Below are 14,515 nucleotides of genomic sequence, written 5' to 3'. Positions count from 1 at the left end.
CAAGAATACCTCAGTTTAGGTTCTTGAAGGGAGTATTGCTTGCAAGTCACAATTTGCACAGTGAAATTAATGCTAAAACCCATTTAAAAAAAAAAAAAAAGGAAACAAAACCTACTCAAAAAAGGAACACTGGTGTCTTTACCCATAGTGCTGTGATTATACAGTATGTTATTTTCACTGTAAACCCCACAATCTGTCCTGCTTGTATTTTTGGAGTCTTTCATGACCAAATGTTTTGAATTGTGAAGGGTGGTTGTGGTTGGTTGAAGTTTTACAGAAAAGCACATGTGGGGTCCGTGTGCAACCCTTCTAAACTTTGACATTAAAACGTATCAATTAATGCTGGGGCACATGTGGAGTTACCACAGATCGTTACTGACAACATTTGGAAGAACATGCATTTAAATTAAGGGACTCTAACTTCCTAATTCAATGAATTAAATTGTTTCTAGAATGCACTGTCATGTCAGTTGTACGCTTACTGCTTATACAATATACAGATTGTAGATCAGAAAAAAACTTTCTGTTCTTTAATAATTAGGCTAATGAGAATTCCCACATACATCCTAGATTGAAGACCATTTAGCTTAACAACTTGATGCTCTGTAAGTAATACCTCGCAAGGTTGTTAGGTTTGTGAGAACACTGTCATACTGCCTTTGCCTTTTGGGACTTCTGTATTGTAGCAGTTCTTTAAAGATACAGTTCACTGTCCCCTTTTTTTCTAGGAATATTGTTAAATAACGTAGCTTGGGAAGGAGGAAAAGGGAGAAATATTTGCTGTGTCTATCAGAAGTAGGTGGGCAGCCTTATACTGCCAATATGATGACAATGACTTGGGTTTTGGCATTGTCGGCTGTGTTATAAAGTTTTCTTTCTATGTGGAGAAAGAGTAAGTCTGGAAATCTCTCCCTAAATTGCTTTTAAAAAAACAATCTAACTTACTACTAGAAAATTCCATCTTGGAAGGAGGGAGGGAAGAGGTTTTGGTGGTTTGAGCCCTTTTTCATGGTTTAGGATGTCAGAAGAATTATAGCTTTGTGTTACATGCCACTGCTTTGCTAACTCTGCACTTTTGTGGCCTCAAACACAGCAAGTAATTCTGCTTTTTGTAAAGATTCCATGTACATCCTTTCTGTGGAACACAGGTTGCCAGCTGGTTGGTCTAAGCAAGAATGAGAGTGCTCATTAACTGAGTAAGCTAAAGAAAATACAGGAAACAAGGGAAGGCTTTTTGGAAGATTGCTTGCAAAAGAAATTAATAGCTTTGTTGGACGAGGACCTTTGTCACTGTCGGTGAAGCTCAAGGCTCTCTCTAGTGACTTAAAGCTCTACAGTTAACAATTTGTATCATATGGAATGAGTTAAATGGAATTTCTAATCCTGCTAGAGCAAGAAATTTCATGAACTTTGTGGCTCTAGAAAGGTGTCTCCCTTATATTTCTTGCCATATCTTAGTTTGAATCTTACCTGCTCTGACTGCAGTATTCTTTCATGTGCCTTTTGTTCTGAAGGACAGAAGAAATATTAGAACTAAATATAATATAATGTGCATACATAACAGCAATGGGTTTATGCAGTGCACTGGAAGTGAAGGGTTCCTAGAATTATGAATCACAACTGACTTCAAACGTGACACGTTGTAGAACGAGCCTTGATTGTGAGTTTATCTGTTGTTGCTTTTTATTTTGTAAAAAATGCTATACTGTATGTTGCAAAAAAACCCAGGGAATTATCCAGAAGGCCCTGCAGGGAAATAATAATGCAATTCATAAAAGTTTTAAGGTTCATGAAAGACAGAGGCCAATGAAAAGTTATTTTCAACAGGAAGCAGGAAGGCCTTTAAACTGCTCTAAAATTGGTAGAACCTGCCCCAGGGCATGATCTGCAAAGGCTGTGTCAGTGAATAACTGTACTTGGGCTATTAATGAAAGAATATGGGTGCATGCATATCTACTGAGAAAGAGAGTTAAAAATAAAGAAGAGACATCCTGAGTTGTTCTTTGCAGCAATATTTACTGAATTTTCCTTTCAGCACCTAAAAGTCGTCTCCAGAACCGTTTACTCTTTCACCTGGCACATAAGGTATGATGTATTTTCTTCACTCATACTTTGTTTGTTTTCTTTTCAGTTTGGTAATGTGTAATTTATGCTGGCAACCTGGCAGAATAATTAAAATGTCTGTGGTGGCAGGAGAACAAACATTTTCAGTAACCACGCTACTGTATTAAAATGTGGAGGAGAAAGTAAGTGTGAAAACATGATCTCAGAATAGATGCCCTCAGCATGTATGTAAGGAAAGTCTCACCAACGCAATTCACATAAGTCATACAACAGGAACCTGATGGTATTTTTGATCATGAGGAACCTGGAACTTGAAGACAATCAGAAATGTATAAGCCACTATTTTTATTTTTCTTTGAAGTATACCAAGTTTTCCTGACTTGTTGCTGTCTTATACCTAGCAATTTGACCAAAACAGTCTGTCTGCTATTACTGATCCTCCGAAGTCATTCAGTATCCAAGATGTCATGTTGTTTACAGCAAGTTTACTCTAATTCAGCAATTGAATATTTGTTTCACTTACCACACATAGCTATCTTCCCTTAAGTTTGGGGTTGTACCATCCTGTGTTATACTTAACAAGTATTGTGCTACTGAAGAGACTGAGTTGGAAGAATAAATCCTGAATGTTAGCTTTGATGACAGATTCTCTTTACTTATATCTCTGTTAACAGAGAAATCTTAAAACATTTTTGTAGCAGCACTGGCACTTACAGATGTCTGTGATAAAGAGAAGTTGAATAATACCCAGTTCATCAAGTTAGTCTTTGGAAATAAAGGGCGTTTACGAAACTATGAAGCCCATTGCCTTTAGTTCTGTTAAGCAACTTCTCTTGCCTTTGTACTGGAGTATCATTTTGTGACCGGCTTAAAGGGAGGAAAAGAATTTGAAGAAAACTGAGCAGATAGATAAAAACAAATAGATAAGATAGAATTTGTGTGTAAGAGAAATTCATAATTACTGTTGAATCAACAGAATCAGCAAAGGGAACCACTGGAATAAGTGATTTGAGTAGAATGATTAGGTGAATAGCCTCAACTTTACTATTGTAATACAAATATAATGGGTGCTCCTTGTTTTTATCTTTGTATGTGTGTTATGTGTTATACAGCAATGCTTTTAACAACAAACCATTTATTTAAAGAAACTGGAATTCTAAGGGGCTGATTAAAGAGAATTTGTTAGTGCTGTAAAGAAGTTTTGTGAAAATTAGTGCTTGCATGTTGGCAAGTCTTGTAATTTTCTGCTATCCATGAGATTTGGATCTACAAACAGCAGAATTTCTGCTGGCTCAAATAATAAAAGTCAAATCTTGTGTTGCAAAATTCTGTTTGTGAAATAATTAATTCAGCTGTTTCCCCTCTTATCCATCAAGGCATGTGACATGTAATTATGTCTAAATCGCATCTTAAAGGAAAATGTATACTTAGTTGTAGCCTCACGTAACAGAGGTTTTCCAGATGTTTAATATGCATCACCTGCTGTTTGCCAACAAGGACAAAACTAAACCATCGAATTAAAATGTTTTTCTCATGAACTCTTCTGAGAATGTGTCACAACTCTTTTTAGTTCAGCGATGAGAAGAAACTGATGAGCTCTCACCAGAATCTGCAAGACATTACAGAAGATCAGCTTAGCTTGGCATCTATCCACTACATGCGGTCCCACTACCAAGAAGCCATTGATATCTACAAACGCATTCTTCTTGATAATCGGTGGGCATCTCTACTCTAAACCTTAAAGCAGTGTCTCTGATACTGCTGGTATTTGAATTCCATTTAGTTGCTTGGTTTCTGAAATTAGGAATTTCCTCCAATTACTATGTCTCTTTCCCACAGCAAAATGTGCATGCTGCAGCCCTTTCAATTTTGTTCATTGCAAAGCATTATAGAAAAATGCATGTTTAAAAAGAAGTCTGCTCTCTGTTGCTTTATTTTAGTGATATTTTTGTGTAATTCATTCTGAGATCTTTTTTTTATTTCATTGCTTACTTCTGAAATGATACGTGGTTATGTAGCTGCTTTGTCTTCTTTCCACTTTGATGTCCAGTCTGATGATCCTTGCTTGTGATTATTGACTTCTCCTTCACCTTTCTGAGAGTTCAGTGCATAAGTTTTACAGATAATTCCTTGCATTCCTTTAAGCCTGAAATTCTTTCCATTTCTATTTATCCTGCTATGACACTTGTTGGTGATTTTTCCTAGCATATTCTGTAAGTTTTTTTAGTTCAGAATTTAACAAGGAGCAAATTGAATTCTTACATGGCTGGAAGTATTGTTTAGTAAAATAGAAACTACTGTCCCAGACTACCTAGCTGTCGTTTAGCAGTAACTTCTCTTGAATGCTTTGGAAAAGCCCATCATAATGTATATAAGTATGTCATGTAATGCTTGCAGAAGAGATTTTTAAATTTCAAGTCCTGTAGAAGCAATCACTCAAAACTAAATGAGTAACCTTCTAACAATTACCCTTTTACTCACTGTTTCCACAAATGCCTGTCTTAATTCTGTGTCTAGTTCTTCTGGCTTGATAGCTTGTAATGGCAAGGATTTTTCTAAAATAATTGTACGTGGTGTAAGATAATAAGATCCATTAAAATATTTTCAAAGTTTTATGTGCATATGAAATGTCTTTGCATCTATCGCATAGAAAATCCTGTTCTGCAAGGCCAAATACAGTGCTCATGTTCTGTATATTTCCTTTGTGTGAAGTTGTCACCATTTCCCAGATTTGCGAACCAAAAGTTACGTAGGTGATTCTTTAAAGCTGAAGTAGCTGCCATTGAAAAAAATAATGCAAATCTGGATCTGTGCAGTCCTAGCTAACTAGAGCTTTAAAAGCTCTAAGCATTTCTCAGAAACCCCAGTTTTGTTGTGCTTGTAAAAGATGTATAGACCTGTGAGAGCTTTATCACTGATGTTAATGTTCTGTAGTATAACTATCTGGTGGGATTTAAATGTTTTCTTTAATCCTTTTTCCTGCAGGGAATACCTGGCTCTGAATGTATATGTGGCCCTATGCTATTACAAACTGGACTACTATGATGTATCACAGGAAGTGCTAGCTGTTTATCTTCAGCAAGTTCCTGACAGCACCATTGCTCTTAACCTTAAGGCTTGTAATCATTTTCGACTTTACAATGGGAAAGCTGCTGAGGTATCTATCAGACAGCCCTTCAGTTCACTTTTATTTTCACTGAAAATTCTGTACAGGTTTCTTTTCCTTGTTATCTGTCTTAATCAGTAACATTGATAACGCCCTTTATCTGGTCATTGTATCCTTCTCTTAGGAATGCCCCCATTTCAGTTTCCCTGGTATTAAGCACTTCACATCTGTGCACAGTGGTCTTAGTTTTCCCAGTTAATTTTTGACCTTGTGTCTATCTAAAATTATCACATAGAAGTGGGAAGGCAAAAATCTTTCAGTGATCCAGCACTGCTGGAGATGTCTATCAGCTTTGGGGCTCATATGAAGCTCCATTTATGCTTCTGTGCTTTTTTAGTTTTGTGTTTAAAAATTTGGAATATATGTAATTCCAGGCAGAGCTCAAGAACTTGACAGACAGTGCCTCATCGTCTTTTGAGTTTGGCAAGGAGCTCATTAAGCACAATCTGGTGAGTAATGTATTTCTCAGATTTAATACGAACTGCACTCATTTGTAGAGCTTTTCTTGATGATTCATAAAATGGAATATTTTGGGAATTGCAGACCCAATTGAATCTTTGCTGCCATATAAGTCCTATTCCAGAAATCCTACCTGTAGAATCAATGTGCCGTCAAGGGTATTTTGTTTCCCTGTCAGTTTGAGACTATGTCAAGAAAATAATAATGCTGCTGCTTTTACTTCCAAAGGCATATTAAAATAACTTACATCCTGTAAGAATACCTTTGCAAGATATTTTGTGGAGCCCAGTCAATAAGGACACTGTAGAAACAAGTCATAATGCATGACCCCGTACTCTTATGGGGAAACGGCCTTCATCCAAAAAGTACTTAACAAGGGGTTCCTAGGGAAAAAGGTGCTGATAAAAGCTAAAATACTTGTGTGTTCTGCAGTAAGAGAGTCATTAATCACCTGTTAATTTTCCCTGCAGTGGTATTATTGGTTTGTTGATCAAAGGGTAACAGTAGATTGCTCTTATTTAACGATGAGCAGTTGCTTGTCCTTGGTTTTTCAAGAGTAGTCACCACAAGCTAATGCTTTCTTCCATAAGAGTTAAAACTCCTTTCAAACTGGACTTTTGTAAGTTAACATTCTTTATTTTGAATGGGGGTCTTTTTGCTAGTGGTTTATTGAATAAGTATGTTAGATTTTCTTGGAGAAACTGTCATATGAAACTGAAGTATAATTGACTGTTCCTGATCATTTTAGGATCTTGTGGCATTCTAAATAAATGTAGAGTTGTTAACCTAATTTTTTCATATGAGTACATCATAAGCAAATTTTAGTTCTGTATGGCTTTCCCTCACTTTTGTTTTAGACTATATTATTCTTTAAAATCTTTGACAGGTAATGTATCACTCCTTTGAAGTGTTGAAAGCTGAAGTTAATTTTTACTGATGGATTAAATACTTAATATTCTTCAGAATAAAGTTTCTTCACACATCACAATTCTATAGTTATATTAAAGCAAGGATTATGCTAATGTCAGTACCAGTGACCTTTTCTTACTGTTCATATAGGAATTTAAGGATTCATTTCCTTGAATTAAGACATCATATGTTGATACACAGTTATCAATAATGCTGTTTTCTCTGCAGGTGGTGTTCCGAGGAGGAGAAGGGGCTTTACAGGTCCTGCCTCCTCTGGTTGATGTTATTCCTGAGGCAAGACTGAATCTTGTGATTTATTATCTGCGGCAAGGTAAATACACCTTTGTCTATTTCACAGCTTCAGGGATGATAGTAATTTGCCTGATCTCAACTGACTATTCAATGAAATGCTTTTTTTTTCCTTGCAGTAAAATGTAATTTATTTCATTTTCTGTTCCTCTGGAAAATAGTGATGTAAGAGTTCCCATGGCTTGCAGAGAAGTGCTTTAATTGTGTGCAGTCAAATAAATCTACTTTAGCAGGGTACTGGAGGTTCTTGGGTTGTATGAGATGGCTTTGGAGATGGTGGTGCTTATATGTTTATAGCAAGCGGGCCTCTCCTGCCTGAATATGTCCTTTGAAGGCAAGAACAACTGTTTCTCTAAATAGGGCACAAACTGAATATGAGCCAAAGTGACTGTGAACAAGACACTTTATTCCAAATCTACTTTACAACTCGTAAAGAATGCAGGTAGGTAGCCAGAATCAGTTGGAAAGGATTTTCTACTTGTTTCTCCCTAGTTGGCCAGTTCCTTTGAATTTTGTCTGAGTTGAGTTTCAAAGCTGTTCCTGTTCTCCCATTGTGTTCCTTTATTCAATAGTGGCTTGACTGGCTGAGTGATGAGTAGGTATTAACTGCAGTCATCTAATATGGGGAGATGTGATGATTATTTTTCCATTGCTTTATTATAAGCCTTGTCTTCTGTCACCTTTTAAAGATGACAAAGTATGTTTAGATGATCAGAGCATCTGAAACCAGAAAAATGTCTTTTCTTACATTTTAAATAAAATCCATGCCTGCGATTATTTTTTCCCCCAAAATGTTGAAAAACTACCTGGAAAAAAGGAGATACATTCTGCTGGCAGAAGTAAGTCACACCAACTTTATATTCTTTGCATCTCAGTAAGTTCATCAGAGAATCTGAGCTTATGTAAACATAGTAAAGCTCTATGAGCTTTTTTATGTGATCGACTTTGAGTTTCAGATGCTGATTCTGAGTAACTTCTCTATGATTTGTAATCAACAAGGTTGGCGAGATTTAATCTTTGTAGTTGGAATAAGTTCTCTTGGTGCTCAGCTGTATCCAGGACTGCTTCTTTTGTCTGCATGTGCAATTGAAACATTGCCTCATCGTTTCAGCTCAACTCAAGACTGTGACAGATTTTAGAATATCCCACTACTGGTGACTATTAGTGGTTATAGAAATTCTTCTTGTGACTAATACTGTGCAATAATATCTCAGTCTGACGTAGCTGATCTGCATACATCATAGTCTTCACAAAATATGGCAATTCTATCCCTATGGGGTTTTTTTTGATAGTAGAGAATGACAGTAAGGTTATTTAAATTTCATCATGGTTGAAAATTAGATATATATTCTCAAGTAAATTCAAATGGTCACAATTGTATATTAATAATAGTTCACCTGCTTTATATTCTATAAATTTATAGAGTTCTATGTTATCCCAAGTCTGGGTTCCTTACCAGTGTGCAAGAACCAATCCACACACAGAGCTGAGTTACTTGTTTAATGTGTGTCTGCACAGAGGTGTGGGTGTTAGGTGGTAATCCACAAAGCTAGCCCACCTTTTAACACGTGGTAAAACTTTTTATAAACTTTCAGTCACACTTAATTCTCATTGGTTGCTGCTAGCCTCCTGTCCACTTAAGGTACAGGACTTTTTTTTTCCACCACTAGTGTTCTGTGGGGAGGGGGCTTTGTTAGTAGAGAGCCCTCTTTGCTCAAAGGTGGATCTTTTAGCATGTGATTAGATAGTTCACAGATAGTTCCAGTAATTTTCTGTTTGGTCTCATTAACCATTTGGTTCTCCTTGAATTTACCTTGTTGTGTCCCAGCTTGGCATATTTATGGTGTCTATTCCTTCTCCCAAGGCCATGTTTTGTTAACTGCTTCTAAGGATTAACTAACATCCTCTGTTTTTCAAATTCTTTCTTGTTTTTCACTGTAGATATTTACATATCTTCTTTTTTTCCCACCTCTCTCTTTCTTTTTTAGAGTAAATTATTCTTGTATCAACATTATTAGTGAGAGTAGAGCTCTGGAGATCTATAGCACATTTTATTCAAGGTAGGTCCAATTAGATCAGGTTGCTTTGAGCCTTGTCCAGACAAGCATCTAGTCAGAACCTCCTCTGTTCCACCTTGTGTCCACTGCCTTTCATCTCAGCTATGGAATCTGTCCCCATCTGTACCCTCCCATTAGTTATCTGTAGACAGTGATAAGATCTCCCTTGAGCCTTCTCTGAAAGCTAAGCAAATGCAGTTCTCTCATTCTCCTCTGGCATCTACCTGCCTTGGGAGCCCTCAGGTGGGCTCACTCCAGTATTTCAGTGTCTGTCTGGAATGAGGAATCCCAAAACTGGACACAGTGCTCCAGGTGCAATCTTACAAGTACTAAATAGAGAAGAATCCCTTCCATTGCCCTGATGGCATTCTTGCTAATGTGATCCAGTGTGCAGTTGACCTCCTTTGCTGCAAGGGTGCACTGTCTGTCAGGATCCCCAGGCTGCCTTTTAGCCAGAGTGTTCCCCCTGGCCCCGTGTTGTTGCTTAGAATTGCTTCAAAAGCAAGCAAGATGCAGGACTTATGTTTTGCCTCCTGTGAACTTCATGAGATTTCTTTCAACCTGTTGAACTGTTTCTCAATTAGCTGGGCTTTCTCCCCAGTCTTTTATCATCTGCAAGCTTGCAAAGAGTACTCTCTGTCCTATCATCTGGGTTGTTAATATAAGACATTCAGCAGTATCATTCCCTGGGGAATTTGATTAGTAATGATCCACCTTTGGATTTTGTTGTATTTTTGATCACCATCCTTGGCTAGTCCAGCCAGTTTTCCATCCCCTTATCTTATTTAGCCAGTCCTCTCAAGTTTGGCTATGACAAAGGTATGAGAGACTGTCAAAGACCTTGCTAAAGTCAAGGTGTGCAGCATCCACTACTACCCCCCTATCCATACAACCAGTCATAATTTGGGTCAGTCAGTACACTTTGCTATTGACAAATCTATGCCTGCCATTCCCAGCCACCTTTCTGTCCAGTATTATTGTTGCTGATGCCACTATAAGTAGTACTGATATTTTAACCAACTATCTTGCCCAATAATACTGTTAATAATATGTTTCAAATTAAGTTCTACTTACACAGAAGCAAAGTACATCATCTGTAGCGCTTAAAAATCAGGCTTTTTACTTGCTTGTTGTCAAACGCAGTAATTTTCATTAGTTACATTCTCTTCTTCACAGTGGTATACAAATGACTTGCATACTGGAAAAGGAGGCCAGGGGGAATTAGGGTTAAAACCTCTTTCCTGCTGTAGCAGCAAGAGTTAAGAATGTGAGAAATCATTACTTCTAATGAGTAGAGCTGTCTCTCCAAAACTTACAAGGTCTCTGACAAAGGTAGGCAGTGTTAAGTAGTATTATGACAAGCTCTGAACTGGAGTGACTGAAGCACAAACATGTATCACGTTTTTTTCCAACTCTTTAAGATAGTGCCTTTTAGCAGGGTTTGAGGCCAGGTTACCAGTTCTGATCTGCTCCAGTGAGGTTTGCTGGAGGCTTGTATTGGAGCCTGAAGAGCACAGTTGTGTGTTGATGGTCTACACTGATGAAAAAAAGGGCTGCTGTAACTTTTTTTTTTTCTTTAATGTGGTGGTGGTTGGTAAGCTGAGCTAGCCAAAAATAATAAAAAACCTATTTCTATTTAAAAAAAAATTAAAAAAATCATTACTTTCGGCTAGTCTAGTACCTTGTGCTGGCTTACTACCTGACTGCTCAAGGGAATGGGTAGGAAAGCAGAGAGGTTTGATGGAATCCTGGCAGCCTCTATATATACTGTCTTAAGTCACCCTGGAGTATTGTCCACACAGTGTATGATGGTATGTACTAGCAAAATAGTTTTGTTAGATAAGGCTTGTTCTGGTGGGCAGCTGGTATAGTACTGTATGAATAAAATTTTGTCAGTAAAAAGGGCATCTTCACTAGTTTGGTTTACAAAGCTGACCATAGTGCCAACATATTATTTATTTATTTAGGTAAAGTTTAGGATCTTTTCATTTTACTTATTTCTTGGGTAGGAAGGATGTTGTTCTAAACTTCTATACTAGTAGTGCTCTTTGGTTGTTATAAATCGGTAAGATCGGGTAAGAGCTGCTGGACAGATTTTGAAATATTGATAAGGAAAAGTTGAAATTTCCCTTCAAAATCATGTTACCCAATCCTCTTTGAGGGGTAAATAAATATAAGAACAGAAAAGACAGGAAGATGATGGATTTATTACCTTGACCTTGTACTGTTGAGAAGGCAGACACTGGGTTATGAACAAGGGGGCCAAGTCATCTCTACTAGGAAAACTGTAGTAATAAAGAAGCTATTACTCATTCTGTGTTTGCTATTTGAGTTCTAGAAAACTATCACCATTGTGATATAAATTCACAATGATTTATAGTTACCTTTCTCCTCCTGTCTAAATGCTTTATTTCTTAGTCTATGTCTATTGGGGAATGTTGTAGAGATAAGTGACTTGTTCTAATACAGTGTGCTATGTGGGTTGTCATGCATTCTAATTTCTGGTATTTCAGATGATGTGCAGGAGGCCTATAACCTGATTAAGGACCTGGAACCTACAGCTCCACAGGTAATTGGAAACTGATGTCATGGTACATAAAAGCAGAAGTTATAAATTTATATGAAATCTGGCACATACAAAGCTGGTAGCCTGAGAAGAGCTGCCCCATTCCTACTCTTAAAACTCTTGTGTCTTCCATCCATTTATTAACATCAGACTTAATGTCCATGGATGAAGTATTATATATGAGTAACTTAGCATGTTTATTACTGTACCACCTGTGGTCAACTAAGAATACAGCTCTGTTGTGTGCGGATTTGATTCTGGGGAGCTGACCACTAGCGCACAGGAAAAAGCCCCCTTACAACTACAGCTACTTGTCACTTCTGCCCTGGTGATGGTTACCATCCCTCAGATCTGCTAGCTCAGATGCTCATGGGGTTTGTCCTGAAGCCATTTCAGTACAAACAAGCTACATTAGATTAAACAGTTTAAATAATAGGTCTTTTCTAATCTCATCTCACTCTGGCTGCAATGAGTGAAAACTGCAGTGTGTCTTGGCTGCTACTGTAATTTTCTTTTGTGGCTGTTCCAACATCTTTAGCCTCTGATTTATTCCTCTTTGCAGTTTATTTTCCAAAGGTCACATAGCTGGGCATGAAAGGGACCTTTCATGAATCTGTGTCATGATTAGATAGAGTGAGGGAAAAGGAAAACCTCAGGAACACAGATCTGGTGATTCTGTGCTGAGGAGTGTCTTCTGCTGTTGCTTTCCGCTTCTTGTGTTTTGCAGTATAGCAAGACTTAGTAGAACAGTTTTCTACAGCTGTTGGTCCATTAGTCTCCATTTTCCCCATATACATGCCTAATAAAAATAACATAGCATTCTTGATCATATTTTGAAATGAGAATCTTTGTGCTTTTTTTCTGTTTTTCTCACTCACACTTGGAAGGAACTCCCTGCTAAGGCTTGCAGAAGTATTTAAGTAAAATGCTTACTTAGCATGCTGACTAGTACTCTTAGATTGCTTCTTTGCACTCCATTGTTGGTCTTTGTAGATGTCTCTTTTTCCACGTTTACATCTGTGACAGGGCTGTCCAGGTTTATCAAGAGTACCTGCTAAAACAGGTTTATAGCTATAACTCAGAATTGTAAGATTTGAATGAGACAAATGAGTCAATTACATAGTGAGAAAATCTTGCTCAGAGAATTAAACTACAGTTGTATCTCACAGTAGAGATTACGGGGAACTCTACTCCTATTCCTGATTTTAATAGATTAACATGACCACAGAGCACAAACCTTTTGACATTTTTTGCCCTGATGAAAACACTATGTGTTTTGGAGCAAGGATATTAGTGGTTATGGTTAACTAATGTGCATATTTGAAGGGGGATCTGTGCATTAATATAACAACAATGCACTTGATTATTGGTCATATGATGGTGAAGAGGGCATGATAGTATGTTATGGTGTTTCTTCTGGTACATTGTCTTTGAGCATAAGACTTATCAGAAAACATTACCCCTTTGCATCCCACATATTTAGCAGAAGTGACTAGCTACCAAATGGAATGGATTTCTGGGGGGTAAATTTGTACTACTGTGCTGAAACACTACCATAGTAACCAGCTACCTATAATACTGATTTGGGATAGAATTGAATTTAGAATTTAGAAAGAAAATAATGTATACATAGGCTCTTACGTGTCTCCTGAAATCTTCACCTTGTCTTCTCTGATCCTTTTTACCTTTTTTTTTTCAGGAGTACATCCTCAAAGGAGTGGTAAATGCAGCACTTGGACAAGAAATGGGCTCGGTGAGTGAAGCCCATGAGGTTCTCCAGCTTCTCCAACAACAGAATTTGAACAGATCTGTAGGGACTGGACCAAAGTGGAAGAGGCAGCCATTTCTCATTTAGATTGCAGGATCTCTGAGTCCTGGAATCTTCTTCTGTACAGTACTCAGTCCAGAATGAGTGAAATACAAATCCCTGTTGCTAGTCCTGACAATTAACCAAGTGGAATTTGGCTTCTCTGTCCTGCTTCTAAAAAAATCCTTTTTGCTTTCTACAGTGTTCTTGTATATGTGGGCACATACAGTGGCACATTTACCTTTTCTGTTTTTATTTCAGCCCTGGTCTGCCTGTTAGTTGCTCCCCATCTGCTCCTCAGAGTGTATTTTCACTGTGGAAATAATAGTTATCTATTTTCCCAATGAATTTTTTATTTATCTTAGAATAATAATATATATGACCACAGAGTGTTTTAGCGCCCTGTTTCTAAGTCCATAGGCCTACTTTTCAGAGAGCAGATCAGTCAGCCTAAAACCCCAAGTCTGAAATAAATGAAAATTTAAAAAGACATGTTCAAAAACCACAAGAATTATTAGTTCTGCTTGTCAACTACTTTTTAATAGTTATTACAAGTCTAACTCTGAAGTTCTGTGAGAACCAGCTGGCAAAAAAAGCTAAGTATAACTTATCAGGGAAAACACAAAGACATGTAAGCTATCTTGAGTGATTCTCAACAGCTGTGTTTTAAAAACAGAATCAGGACTGTTGACTGTAGCATCAGCTCTGGAACTTATGTTGCAATTTTTTTTTCCCCTTTTCCAGAGAGACCATCTGAAAATTGCTCAGCAGTTCTTCCAGTTGGTGGGTGAATCAGCCAGTGAATGTGGTATGTCTGAAATGCTCTTTCTCCATTATGTAATCCTTCTTACAATATCCAAATGTATACCATCGTATCTTTGTTTAACTGCTGACTGTTAGCATGATTATTGCTAGGCATTTTGTTGCTATAGTATGAGTAACAGAAAGTCTAATTTATAGTCTAAAACAAATTTGCAGATCTAAATTAGAAGGCAAATTGATTCCAAACCTTACTAAAGGAATTTGAGTGGAAAAGAGGTTATACTGCAAACAGCTGGTCTTTACTGATAGACGCTGTGGCAGCTTGCCTTTGACTAATAATCCCCATTATAGAAACAAAAGACAACAGCTTAATTTGATGAAGTGTGCAGCTGAAACTTCACAGGTACAAATCTAGA

General features: G+C 37.4%; 1 protein-coding gene across 2 annotated transcripts in view; it reads left to right on the top strand.

Annotated features, from left to right (window-relative positions):
• The window catches only part of IFT56 (intraflagellar transport 56), a 58,477-nt gene that overhangs the window by 14,698 nt on the left and 29,264 nt on the right, over nt 1–14,515 (top strand). For both annotated transcript variants that reach the window (XR_013929072.1, XM_080393121.1), the window contains exons 5-12: nt 2,036–2,085; nt 3,635–3,780; nt 5,050–5,221; nt 5,605–5,679; nt 6,827–6,929; nt 11,478–11,533; nt 13,230–13,283; nt 14,082–14,145. Coding sequence is in view for 1 of the 2 variants with exons in the window: in XM_080393121.1 (XP_080249247.1) it covers nt 2,036–2,085; nt 3,635–3,780; nt 5,050–5,221; nt 5,605–5,679; nt 6,827–6,929; nt 11,478–11,533; nt 13,230–13,283; nt 14,082–14,145 (720 nt within the window). In the remaining variant the exon portion in view is untranslated. The remainder of the gene's footprint in view (nt 1–2,035; nt 2,086–3,634; nt 3,781–5,049; nt 5,222–5,604; nt 5,680–6,826; nt 6,930–11,477; nt 11,534–13,229; nt 13,284–14,081; nt 14,146–14,515) is intronic.

Source organism: Falco punctatus (assembly GCF_963210335.1).
Source record: "Falco punctatus genome assembly, chromosome: 6".
NCBI lineage: Eukaryota > Metazoa > Chordata > Aves > Falconiformes > Falconidae > Falco > Falco punctatus.
Note: the sequence above shows the minus strand (reverse complement) of the source record. Positions and strands in the feature narration are given on the sequence as shown.